Genomic DNA, 13199 nt, shown 5'->3' with positions numbered 1-13199 from the left:
CATTCCGAGGGAACAGACATGAGGACAAATCTTACTGCCTCTGTCAGGCACAGAAGACCGAGGCCCCCAACCCACAGCCCCTTAGCCAGGAAGGAGGAGCCAGGCTGTGGGCCCAAGCTGGCCCTCAGCCTCCCTCACACACTCACCTTCACCCGCAGCATCTCCTCGGGTATGTTCACCATGGCATGGGTGAGCCAGCTCTCCAGGCTCTTGGCAAAGTTCCGGATCGCTTGGGTCAAGGCACCTGTGGGTGGTAGCGAGGGCTGGTCGGGACTCGGGGGCGGGGTGGGGCGGGGTGGGGGTACCAGGGGCCGCGCACTCACTGGGGATGGGCCGTAGCACATCAGGGATGAGGATCTCCACCAGGCCCTGGTACAGCACGTTGTCACAGTGCTTGGTCCACTGGAGCACAGGCTCGAATTTGGAGAGGAGCACCAGGATGGCCTTTGGCAGCCGCTTCTCAGCCTCATCGTGCCTGTGGGCACCCACCCCACCCCAGGGTCACAAGGACATTCCATGGTCGCATATCCAGAGTCAGAAGGGCTCAGCACCCCCACCCCACCCAGGGCTCAGGCAGGTACTCCCTGCTTCTCGCAGACCCCCAGGGTGAGGCTGACCCAGGCCACGATGCCCCTAGGGTCAGAGAGGGACCTTACACCCTGCATACCAGGGCACAGGCACCTACCCACCACAGGGAGGAAATGGCTTGGGGGTCATGTCATCCCATACACCGAGCATCAGACTGGTACACATGCACATGCTTGAGCGGGGCTCAGAAGGCATGTGCACCCCACAAACTGCAGGGGTCTGACAGGAGCCCCCACCCCTGCATGAAATCTGAGCTCTGGCCCCCTCAGCCTTGGGTGCTGACTCACATGGTGCCCAACCAACTTCCTTTCCCACTCCCCGCCTCGACGCAGAGGCACTCACACAGCCAGCGGCGGCGCCTCGCTGGGCTGGCTGAGGTTGTACCTCCAGAAGGTTTTCCACAGTGTCTCCACCAGGGTGAACTGCAGGTTCACCATGACATCGACGATGGCCTGTTGGGGAGGCTGGGTGTTCATGAGGCTGGGCGGCTGCATGGCCCTCCCTTGCCCCTGCCCGCTGCCCACAAGCCCTACCTCACAGTGTTCCCGGTACAGGACCTGGAAGGCCTTGATGTCTCCAGGCCCGACGCCCTCGGGCAGCACTTTGCCCTGGAGGTCAAGCTCTGAGAAGTCAGGGAGGCTCCTTGAGGCATCTGGGAACAGAAGAGACACCATGAGGCCCCTCATCCCCCACCTGCCTGCCCCCTCAAGCCTCATCCTGGGACCCCACTAAGTTGGCACCACGTTGCTATGAAACAGAAGTTCCCCCATGTGCAGTGGGGCTGATGAGGTCCAGGGAGGGCAAGTGAACCATGCACACTCTCCAGGACCCGAAGACCCTGCCAGAGGCCCCACCCCAGAGCCCAGGGAGCCCTCACCCAGAAACTGCTGGTACTGCTGGACCTGGGCACTGATGTCCGACAGCCCAGTGGCCTGCTGTGGGCCCACGGCCACACCGTTGGTCATGCCCTCCATTTTCTGAATGGGTTTGAGCCTGGGGAAAGGATGGGCAGGCGGCTGGAGCGGGGACGGGCTGCCATGCCCTTCCCTGCCCACCAGCACTGGGCCTGGCCCATCCTCCTACCTCTGCTTCTGTGAGAAGGGTTGGCCCCGCATAGCCATGTGCTGCTGGTCTTCCATCAGCCGCAGCAGGGGAGAGCTGGCCTTGATGCGCAGGCCGTAGTAGTGGTACTTAGAGTTGCCCCTAGAAGGGAGGCAGAGGGTGAGGGCTGGGTTGGGGGAGGCCACCAGTCGTCCCCCAAGAGCGTCACATCACACCCACCTCCCCTCTGCTAGGGGGCCAAACAGAGCCCCATGTTCCACAGAGCTAGGGGTGCTGGGCTGGGGAAGTGCAGGGACTGTGGGTCCCAGGAGAGGCCCCCACCTGCAGACCGAGCCCTGTGAAGCCAGGGCCAGTGTCAGGGGGCGAGTGCTTAGCAGTTATTTGCTGACTGCTACTCATAACAATGTGCCAGGCACTGTTCCGAGCACTTAGCACATACGAATCCACGTGTTCCTCATCCCTACCCTACGAAGGGTGCTCCTGGCATCCTGGATTGACAGATGAGGAAACTGAGACACAAAGAGATGCAGTACTTTGCTCAAGGTTATGCATGTACATATGTTTGAATGAATGAATGAGGTGCTGTCTAGGGCCTAAGCTGGGAGCTGGAACCAAGTGACGAGCAGGGCTCAGTCTGGAGAGGTGTGAGGGGGTCACAGAGGAGAAGCGGGGAAGGGTAGGATCACAGGATGGCTCCTTGCTCCTTCCTAAGTGAATTCACTGCCCCACGACCCTGAGTAAGTACTGACTGTGTACATCCCCCGCACTCTCAAGGGATGTGCATTTCAGCACTGGAAGACAGATCAGAAACAAGAGAAGTAACATAAAAGGCCTGTTGGAAGGTGCTAAGTGCTGAGGAGAAACAGTAAGGGGGAGTGGATGTCAGAGAGGTGGTGGAAGGCTGCAGTTTTATTTAAGTGGGCCAGGAGGTGTTTGATCAGGAGATGGGGAAAGACACACAAGGCACAAGGCACAGCCAGTGGACAGGCCCTGGGGTGGGAGCATGCACGTGTCAGAGGAGCTGTGAAGAGGCCAAATGGGGCTGGAGAGGAGTGAGTGAGGGTACAAAGGGGAGCTGAAGCCCTCAATAATGTGGGGGGAGGGTGAGCCTTGTGGCTGCTGGGGGCTGTCAGGGGCAGGTGGCCCCACCTGGTACCGAGACGTCGGGTGCGCAGGCCCATGAAGACTGAGCGGATGAGCTTGCCGAAGGACGCGGCGTTGACAGGCTCCAGCTTCTGCTCCTGGCAGTGCAGCAGGTAGTGGCAGTAGAGGGTGCTCCGCGGCAGGCTCACGCCCTCAGCCGTCTCGTAGTTGTCCAGAAGCCACTGGACCTGGGGCCCGAGGGGGGACAGGAGAGTGCTAACTGCTACCATTTCTCAACTGCTCGCTGCTCAGCACCCTCTATATTTCTGACTGTGATCCTGACAACCCCACGAGAGGGCACGTTGTCTCACAGTCACCCATGGGAACTAAATCTGATGGAATTCTCTAGGACTGCACTGTCCAAATCAGTCACCACCAGCCACACAGAACTATTTAAATTAATTTATGCTGAATGGAAAAAGCCAATGTCAAAAGGTCACATGAAGTAGGATTCCACTCACAGAACATTCTTGAAATGACAGTGTTACAGAAATGGGGAACCGATTCATGATTGCCAGGGGTTAGGGATGATCAGAAGGAGGAGGGCAGGGGTGACTCTAAAGGTGGGAGATCTTTGCAGTGATGGAACAGTTCTGCATGTTGATTATGGTGGTGGTTTCCCACATCTTTCCATGTGATACAAAGACAGAAGCAGACACCAGCCTGGTACCAATGTCAGTTTTCTGGTTAGATACTGAACTGCAGTTACATAAAATATAATTAGTGGGGAACCTGGGGGAAGGGGCCACAGGGATCTCTACTATTTCTGCAGCTTCTGTGACTTTACAATTCTTTCAAAATAGTTTTTTAAAAAACCACTCAACTCAGTTCCTGGGGCCTGGAAACTCACATTTCAAGTGCTCAATAGCCTCATGCAGCCAGAGGCCTCTGCACTGGGCAGCACAGAGAGAACATTTCTATCACCGGAGAACGTGCTGTCAGACAGCACTGTTCTAGTGAGCCATGTTTTCAGGACCCATTAGTGGGTCATGAGATCAGTTATGTCAGCATTTAATAAAACAGACTAGAAGCCAGGCCACATGGCTTGAGGGAAGGCTGGCCTTCCTAGAAAGCTTCCGTCTTGGTTATGGGGTCCACAGTGGGTTGCCATGGGAGAGGGCAGTAGTTAAAAATGAGGGGAAGCCATCACTCCAGACCCCAAGCTCCAAGAGGGACAGGGACCACTCCAGGAGCACCCCACCACAGTAACAGAGCTGGTGAGGGGCCCGGTCAGCGTTAGGATCTAGGGCTGCTCCACAGAGCTGCCTCTGGGCAGAGGGAGTTTATCTCTCTGCCTGCCAGATGGACACGAAACCTTGTTCAGAGCAGCTCCTCCCAAGGTGGCGTCTGCCTCTCCATCCCCTTGCCGTCTATCCGCCATCACCGTCTACTATCTGAGTAGATGATGCTTCTGGGGTATCACCTCTGAGAGCTTCATGCAATTAGCTGAGGCCCAGAGAGGCTGAGTAACTTGTCTGAGGCCACACAGCGAAGATTTAATTCCAGGCCACCTTCACCTGAGCACCCTGGCACCAGGCCACCCCGGCTCCTGTTGATGGTGGCCCACAACCACCACCCACCACCTCCAGCCAGGGTCCCCCCACCCCCACTGCCCCGCCTCCTCCGGGGCCTGGGCTGGCACTTACAGTGGCTGGTGAGGCACGGGTGGTGTGAGAGTAGGACTGGCTGGCACTGCCCAGCATGTAGCCGCCTTGGATCACGTAGGTGCCTGCTCCGCTGCCACTGCTGCTGCCGCTGCCGCCGCCCCCACCACCGCCTCCCCCGCCGCCACTGCCACCGCCACCACCGCTGCTGTTGCTGGCCCCACTCCCACTGCTGGTGGAGCTGGCGACCACCTGGCTGCCGGACACGTACATGGGCACAGAGCCACTGCTGGCCACCGCCTGGGAGGTGGCAGGAGTGCTGACCTGGGCAGCTGTGCCCGCGGCCTCGTAGTAGCTGGTGCTGGCGGTCTGCGTGTACAGCGGCGTTTCGGGGTAGGGGTAGGTGCTGGAGCGGCTGTGAAAGGAGAGGGAGAGAGTCAGGGGACAAGAGCTGGGTGGCCAAGGGGCATGACTGAGGGGAGTTCTGCAGCAGGGGACCTCTCAGAAGGGGAGGGTGAAGCAAGAGCCCTCCATACTGGACCAGTCATCACCCCGAGTGCTTGACGAGCAATTTTTCATTTAATCCTCAGAGCAGCCCCTGACTTGGGAGTCCCCACTTCAGACATGAGCAAGTGGAGCTAGAAGGGCTAGGTAACTTGCAACAGGCCACGCACTTCACTCAATCATAAAAAGAACTACTGAGAGCCTGCTGTATGCTGGGCACTGCTCTAGGTATGGGAAATCCAATAGTGGACAAAGCAGAAAAGGCCCTGCCCTAGGGGAGTTAACGTCCTAAGCGAGGGAACCAGAGAAGAAGCCAAGTGCAAAGGTAAGTCAACAGCACTGCGGAAGGTGGCGTGCACCAAGGTACACGAGTCAGGAAGGGGGTGTGGGGGGCTCTGCTTCTCAGTCCAGTAGCCACCTGGAGGGGCTGGTTGGTGATGACTGTCGGAGTATAGATGGGTTTCCCTTTGACCCAGTGATATATCCCGCCCTAGAGAGTTCTCCAGCTACCCCAGAACCTGCATCAGGTGAGGTGGGCTCAAGGCTGCAAGTCACTGCAAGAGAGTAAAAATGACTGGGGCTCCATCTTTAGTGGGTTGTTAAGGTAAAAGGTGATGGAATCCTACACAGGGGTGAGGGAGGAGGAGGGAGGTTTTGAGGTCCTGCCAAAGAACAAGCCCCAGAACATCCCATTAAGTGAACAAAAGAGGTAGGGAAGGGTGTGGATGGTGCCTTGGGAAGGAAGGAGATGATGTGGCATTTCATAGCTACATCTGCCATCTCTGAGGGGGTGGAGGGCCCATGGACATGGGGCAGGCACCTCACTAGACATGGTTGGACACAGTTTTGATTTTTCAGTCCCTCCTAATATATTTATTAGTGATTTTAAAACATACATTCAATTTTTTAAATTCAGGAAGAGAGGGAGGCCAGTCAGGAATGGTCTGGCTCAGAAGGTGCCAAAGGATGAAGGGGAGGGAGTCTTGCGGGCCTCTGGGGGCAGCAAGGAGAGAGATTGGGGTGGGGCTGTGTGGTCACTCAAGGTGAGCATCGCCCATCAAACCCCAGGATACAGCTCTTGCTCACTATTTCCTGGTTCAGATGCATCCACATCTACTACTCAAGTGACACCGAGTGCGTGACCTGAGCCAGTGCTGTGCGCCTGCCGGCCCTCCTCCCCCAGCAGGGACCACAGTGTGCCCAGCACCCCACACGCAACACGTGCTCCCAGAAAACATTGCTTCAAGAGCTATTTGCTGAAACAATAAACGAATGTGTGTGTCTCTGGACACAACCTGGACAGGCCCAGGGATGGAGGCCCAGAGACTATGACTTTGGTCAGGGCGAGGAACAGGGCCAGCGAAGAGCTGGGAACATGGTAATGACCCACTGTGAGGGAGAGACAAGAGATACAAGAACTTCACAGCAGAAGAAGCCGATGGCATCGGTGGACTATGTGTGATCACGCACTATAATCAACAGAGGAAAGAATTCAGTCAGAAGCAAAAACAGACCAGGGGAGGCAGAAGGAGCCCCTACGGGCCTCGAGAGCCAGGCTCTTCTCTGGAATGCCCTCTGTGGTCCCTGCCAGCTCTGGTCAACGGCACAGATAAGACTGGCAGCACCAGAAATAAACCGACAGAACTACAAGGAAACTGGATGCCACGACTCAGGTGCTGGGGCCACTCCCCTGGGGTCAGCCACAGCATCAATGACCCAGGGTCTGAGTCATTCCATGAACTAATCCACCCCCAGTGGCATGCCCAGAGGGACAGGCGACAGGGATGTAAGAAAAAAAGATCAGGCAAATGCAAAGAAAGCCAAATGAAACTTCCAAAACACAGACACAACAACTACAGTAACTCTGAGTCCTGGAATTATTACCACAGAAACTGGGAGATGGAAGGTGGTGTATGGAGGGTCCCCGGTAAGAAGCCAGAGCCGGGGTGAGGGCAGGCCTGGGGCAGACATCTGCTGATGTGGCCCATGCTAATGCTGAGATGTGTGCAGCACCAGGGAGTGGAAGTCACCTATGGGTTGCCTGGGTGGGGACTGGCTACGTCATTCAGGCTGTGGCTGTACAGAGGAGTATCATACAGCGGTTAAGAGATGACTGGTACCCACATGGTCTAATTAATAGTGGAAGAGCTTTGAGATACGTGGCTAGGGAAGAAATTAGGGACAGAACACACTGCCTCTATTTCTGAACAAAGAATGTGGGTAACTTCAATTCTCAGAGTATCTCTGGGAGGAAACAAAGAAACAGATCACAGCATCCCCTCCGGGGCAGGGTTGCGGGTCAGGAGTGAAAGAGAGTTCTTTTTTCACTGTTTAGCACTCCCTATTACTTAGAAATTTTTATCTTGTAAATTTTTTTTTTTAATTTTTCACTTTTGTTTTTTGGGTTTTTTTGCAAAGAACCAGCCCCACCTGACTCCAAAGCCCTAAGCTATGCTGAGATGCTTTTCCCAGCCTGCCAGGGTCCCTCTGTTTTGCCTCTTCCTGGTGGTGGCAGGCTGCCGTTCGGGAGTACCCACCATCTGATTTGTCACCTGAGGCCTTGAAGGCTGGCTGCTCCACTGAGGGCTGAGGCCTCAAGTCCTGGGGGGTCCTGGGGAGACCCATGCCCCTCCTCCTGTCCCCTCCCCCAGCACTCCCCCCCACTCACATGGCGCTGGCCGTGTAACTGGCATCGCCGCCCTCCACATACTGCACTTGGCTGGAGTACACATGTGGGACTGGCACCTGCTGGAGCTGCTGCACCTGGTGTGGGAGGAAGGGTATACAGGGTCAGGGGTGGGCCAACTCCTTGCCTCTGCTTCTAAAGGTCTGGCAGCTGCCTAAGTTCGCTGGGACACCTAGCTGGAAGGCTGCACTTCTGGGCTCTCTGAACACCCTGGACTAGGCCAGGGGTCAGAGGCCCACAGGCTGGGAATTAGGCACAACTGTGTCAGGAGAAGCCAAGACTCTCTGCTTGGGCTGGGGACAGCAAGGGTGGGGCCTGAGGTAAGGTGGCCAGAGGGGACCCCAGACTCCTACTGTGGGTGTGAAAGTTGAACTCCAGGGGCAGAGCCAAGTTCTGGGACAAGGCTGTCACTAAAGTCGATGCCTGGAACTACAGACAAGGCCTCAGAGTTGGAGCCTGCATCAAGGACATACCCCTATGAACAGGGTTGGGGGGGTGGGGGGTTCACAGGATGCTAGGGGTGGAGTCGGGGCCAGGGGTGGGGCCCCATTTGTGGGCCAGAACCTGGAACTACAGACAAAGCCTTAGGGGCGGGGCCTGAATTCCCCCACCCCATCCCCCACCCCAGTCTGTAGGGGCGGAGCCTGGGACATGGAGCCCGCTTTAGGGGAATCAGAGGCGGGTCACCAGACTGGCCCGGTGGAGGTGGGGGTCTACAAGGCTTGCGGGGGCCGGGCACGGGCCGGGGCCAGCGCATCCCGCCCCGCCCGCCCCTTGCACCCTGCCCGTGCGTCCGCCACCTACTTTGAGGGCCGTGGCGGCCGTGCCGAACACTAGCACCTGGGGGACTCTCTGGATCCTGACCCTCTGGTCGGGGCTGGCTTGGGCCGGGAGCCCGGGCAGTGGCTCGAGGACCACTTTCTGCTGCGGCAGGAGCAGGTGCGGGGGCAGCACACCCACCAGCTCCACCCATTGCTCGGCGCCCGGCTCGTAATGGGGCGGCGGCGGCTCGGGGCTGCCTAGCTGCGGGGCCTCGCCGCTGCACGCGGGCGGGAGCGGCGGTGGCTCCTGGGCCAGCACGCCCGGCCCGGGCCCGGGCGTGGGCGGCCGGGGCGGCGGCTCCGGTGGCGGCGTGGGCTGGGGCTCTTGCTGCTCTGCCTTCCTAGCGGGAAACTGACTGCCTGAGCTCTGGAGGACAAACAGAGACACTGTGGGGTCACCGGGGGCGGCCGCGGGCGGGGCTCCAGGCCTCCACCGCCCACCAGGCTGCTGAGCTCAGGCAGCAACCCGACCAGAAGATGCCCACCCCGAGTCAGGGAGGGGAGAATCCAGGTATCTCTTAGCAAATCCTGGGCCCTGAACTGCCAGGTGCGGGGAAAGAGGAAGGCAACAGGACCGCGTCTGCAGCCCACGGAGCCCAGGGTGAGGCTGGGGTTCTGAAGGCTCCAGCTGCCTCCCCCACACCCAGATAGATCCCCTCAGGGTAGCTCCACACCCTCCCTGCGGCCTGAAGGGACTGCACCTCTCCCCTCCCCAGCCCAGCCCAGGGCCCAGCCCTAGTTTGCCCAGAAGTAGGTGGGGGAGACACACACCTCTTGAGCCACATGGACTGGCTGGAGCCCTTGCACTGTGAGCTGCTGCACGGGGCCAGCTTTGGGCACCTGTGGAGTGGCCTGGACCACAGACCTCTGGGGAAGGAAAGGTGAGTCAGAATATGGTAACCATGGTGAGGATGGCTGCCCACTTGTCCCCAAGCACCACCCCCTGCCCACATGAACTCGTAAGCCTCACAGCAGCCCAGTAAGAAAAGAGTGAGTCCCTGCTCTCCACCCCAGCTCCCTATGTGGGTTATCTCACACCCCCACCTCCATGATGCTGACTGTCCTCACTTCTGTGCTCACTCTGCGTCCTCAGGCACAGAGTGAGGGACAGAGGCTGGGGGGAGGGTAAATGCTGAGTGATGGAGCCAGGTCTTGAACCTAGGTCTAGAGGTTGAGGGAGGCTGGGAGGCCAGGCAGCAGAGTACCTATGAATCCCAGGGTGGGGTTTCTGCTTTCCTCCAGGGAAAAGGTCTGTGGCTTTCATCTGGTTTTCCAAGGGGCTGGGAACCCCTCAACTTGAGTGGTAGCAACCAGATGACAGACAACCCTTGCTTCTTAACCTGCTCTGGCCGCCATGGCTGGCAGCTCGAATGAGGCCTTCTGCAGAAGATTGGGCATGGATTTGGAGGCTGAGGCCTCTCCCTGAGCCCTTTAGGGGTGAGCCAAGACTTGGCCTTGGGGTTTTCTCCAGGCAAATGGGCTCAAAGAGGTCCAGGTTGTTTTCTGAAGCCATTTCCAGGGCCCATTCAATGCGAGGTGCTTTCCACCAGGACGGCATCTCATCCTCACAGCAGCCCCAACCACACTGCTCCCAGGCCCCCAGGGCAGAAGCCATTATTTAGATGAGAATGCACAGTCTGGAGAGAAGCAGAGGTGCTTGCCAAAGGCCCAGGTGGCAGGGTGGGGCTGGACCCCCATCTGCTTGTCTGTCACTGGCCTTCCCTACAGCAAATCCCACGGACAGCTGAAAGAGGACGCAGAGGCCGCCTGGCCAGGACCCCTCGCCCCTGCCACTGCCCGCCTTGGCCTGGCACCTCTTGGGTGACGGGGACACTCTGCGGGACACTGTGGACTTGCAGCTGCTGCGACACCGTGCCCGTGGGAGCCCCAGCCGTCTTGCTGGAGGAGCTATTGGCCTGCACCGGCGACCGCTGCAAGGGAAGGAGACACGGGACTGTTGTGTGGGGCAGCCGGGACCTGAAGCAACTCTGCTCAGGAGGGCTGTCCTGAGAGCTATCTGGAGAGGGCGGCAGCCAGTGGGCATGTACCCAAACCACCAAAGCTGGTAACCAAGTGCATCCCATGGTCCCTACCACAACCCCAGTCATCCCAGGGCAAGGTTCAGAGTTCATCCCAGAAATGCTGCCCTGGGATGAGAGAGGGTAGATGAGGGGATCCCCACTTTCCAGATGAGGCACAGATGGGAAGGGATGTGGGCAGAGCCACACACCTGTGAGTGGTGGCGCCAGGCACTGAACCCAAGTGTCCTGGCTACAGAGCCCCCATTAGCTCTGGGCCATGTTATGTCAGCACGTCGATGGGCAGTTCGTATCATCAGCTATTTTACACACAGAGCACTCTGCGCTCAGAAGGCTCCGAGGGCCTGCCCAGATTCCCCCAGGACTAAAGGTCTGAGCCAGGGGTCTGACCTTGAGCTCCTGATGCTGACACCCATGCTCCTGGCCACCCATGGCTTGCCTGCCTCCAAACCCTCCTCAGTGGTTGGGGGTCCCCAGAATCACCCTGTGCTTGGAGGAGGAGCCTCTCCCCACCCTGTCAAGGGTAAAGGGGCCCACTTTGCTGCCTGGGATGCAGTGCCCTGAGCCAGAGCTTCGAGGCTTATCTTGACCCAGTGAGGGAAGCTGCCTCCTCCTCCTGGAGCCTGACACTCAACTTAAAGCCAGCAGAGCTAAGAATCTAGTGGTCAAGCCACCCCACCCAGGGTCTGCAAGGAGTCTGGGGGAGTGAGTCCTCATGCCTTTGGGGAGAGGGGCAGGGAGGGTAGCCAAAGGGGCCACCACCTACCTCAGGGGGCGAGTGCACCTGCTGGGTGCCATGCACCGTCAGGGAGACCTGGCCACCCTTGCCGCCCGGGGCTGTGCTCTGCACCACCAGACGCTGCGTGGGGAGAGCCTGGAGCCAGGAGGGAGAAGGACCACAGTTCACTGGTGACAGCCCATATGGTTTTAACAAGCACCTGTGTGATACCTGGCGATGTCCTGGTACTGCACACATATTAGCTCACGGAATCGTCCCAACAGTCCTGATGCCACAGTCGCTCCCCCACTTCACAGAGGGTGACAGTGAGGCCCAGGAGAGCGAAAGTACTTGCCCCAGGTCCTGGATCCCATAAGAGACAGAGCCAAGGTTTGTGTCCAGGGAGCCTGGCTCCACAGGCCACTTGAAATGTGCTCTCACCCTTGAAACCAGACAGGACTTTGTCCCAGACTGTGCTGGGCCCCGGCACCCACTGTGCAGCCTTCCAGGGGACAGACCACGGTGCACTCACAGCCTCTGTGCTGGCTATGGGCTCTTGGTTCCTAACTGGCTCTGGTTCTCTGCTTTGGGACATTGGGACTGGACCCACAAGCCACACTCCTTACAGTCAATCCTTAGTTCTGTTAAGATGACTCCTGCAGTTCCTCCTTCCCTGACGGGCCCTGACACAGCCTCACCAGCTGGAAGCAGCAGGCGGGGCAGCCCTTGGATAGGACCCATGTCCTCGATGCTGGTGACAGCAGATCCAAGTGGGCCATAGGGGTTGCTTCTCCACCTTGCGGAGGCTGCAAGGGCGGGGACTGGATGCGAAGGCCTTACCTGCTGCGGCACTGGGATGTTGGTGAGCTGGAGGGGTGACACGTGGCCAGGCTTGGCCTGCACACTTGTCTGGACCAGCAGCCGCTGCGGGGGAAGGAGTAAGGACCTGAGCCGTGCTGGCTTCCCCCGGGAGGCCAGGCCCGGGTGGGTGGAGGGGCGGTAGCAATGAACATCTTGATAAGAGCAGGTGAGCAGATGGTTCTGGCAGCGGGGGGCGGGGGGGGGAAGGTACCTGCGGCCACAGCCCCACTGCCCCCTCATGTGCCCCCTCTACCCACCCCTGGGGGAGGGGCGTGTCCTACCTGCTGGGTGCCCTGCACCTGCTGAACCACCTGAGTGGGGACTCCAGTCTGGCTGGCCGTGGAGCCTGGGCTGGCCTCTGACACAGTCTCGCTGGCCCGCATGGCACCTTCTGTGAGGAAAACGTCACCAGGTCAGCTCTGCCTGCTGCCCCTTCCCCTATCCTGAGCCTGAGCCCCATGGGGATGGGATGATGCAGCCTGAAGCCACAGCTACAACGGGGCCAGACCTCTCCGAGAATCCTGCCTGGCCCCCACCAGAGCTGTAGCTTCAGAACACTGCCCATTGGGGTGGACTGGGGGCCACAAGGAATTATAATCCTTAACCTCCTCCTAGAAGCAGCCTCACCCCTACCCCTACCCTCATCGACCCGAAGTCAGACCAGAAGGGGTGACTGAAAAGCCATGGTGAGGCTCAGAGGGATGATGGATCCCTTTAACCAACAGACAGGACTGTGGATAGTAACTAACACCGCCCTCCCCACCCCCTACTCCGGCCAGGGTCCTGGCAGCCTTGGAAGGTGTTGGAGCCACCATCCTTGAGATAACCCCTGGCTTCCCAGGTATGGAAGCTGGTCAGAGGAGTAGCCCCAGAAGGCCTCCTAGCCTACGGCCAAACACCCCCTTCCTCTCCAGCATCCCAGCCCTCCTATCCTCAGAGCGGTGGGGGTGGCTGAGGGCTTGGAGCTGGGCAGGCGGGTACTCACGCTGACAGGCAGCCGAGAAGAGGGAATCATGGAACATGGTGCCCACCCGCTCCCACCCAGCCCCTGCCCCTCATCCATCCAGGGGAGCCTGCCTGGCACTCCTAGCTCCTTGCCCACCTCTTCAGGAACAGCAGGGTGTGCAGGCGGCTTTATACCGGCAACCTTGGGGAGCTAATCCCCCCAGTGGA

The 13199-nt window shown here is 58.9% G+C and overlaps 1 protein-coding gene across 6 annotated transcripts in view; it reads right to left on the bottom strand.

Moving 5' to 3' along the window:
• RFX1 (regulatory factor X1) overlaps positions 1 to 13199 on the bottom strand; it is a 30007-nt gene that overhangs the window by 3636 nt on the left and 13172 nt on the right. For 3 of the 6 annotated variants that reach the window (XM_074350607.1, XM_074350609.1, XM_074350611.1), the window contains 15 exons: positions 12308 to 12417; positions 12006 to 12089; positions 11214 to 11321; positions 10223 to 10339; positions 9180 to 9275; positions 8392 to 8775; positions 7570 to 7664; positions 4440 to 4812; positions 2800 to 2981; positions 1672 to 1791; positions 1466 to 1581; positions 1122 to 1240; positions 931 to 1040; positions 324 to 475; positions 147 to 244 (listed from right to left, as the gene is read on the bottom strand). In XM_074350607.1, the coding sequence (XP_074206708.1) occupies positions 147 to 244; positions 324 to 475; positions 931 to 1040; positions 1122 to 1240; positions 1466 to 1581; positions 1672 to 1791; positions 2800 to 2981; positions 4440 to 4812; positions 7570 to 7664; positions 8392 to 8775; positions 9180 to 9275; positions 10223 to 10339; positions 11214 to 11321; positions 12006 to 12089; positions 12308 to 12417 (2264 nt within the window). The remainder of the gene's footprint in view (positions 1 to 146; positions 245 to 323; positions 476 to 930; positions 1041 to 1121; positions 1241 to 1465; positions 1582 to 1671; positions 1792 to 2799; positions 2982 to 4439; positions 4813 to 7569; positions 7665 to 8391; positions 8776 to 9179; positions 9276 to 10222; positions 10340 to 11213; positions 11322 to 12005; positions 12090 to 12307; positions 12418 to 13199) is intronic. The other 3 variants (XM_074350610.1, XM_074350612.1, XM_074350608.1) reach the window with 2 other exon arrangements.

Source organism: Camelus bactrianus, chromosome 22 (genome assembly GCF_048773025.1).
Source record: "Camelus bactrianus isolate YW-2024 breed Bactrian camel chromosome 22, ASM4877302v1, whole genome shotgun sequence".
In the NCBI taxonomy this organism is placed as follows: domain Eukaryota; kingdom Metazoa; phylum Chordata; class Mammalia; order Artiodactyla; family Camelidae; genus Camelus; species Camelus bactrianus.
This window is presented reverse-complemented; position numbering and strand designations above follow the sequence as displayed.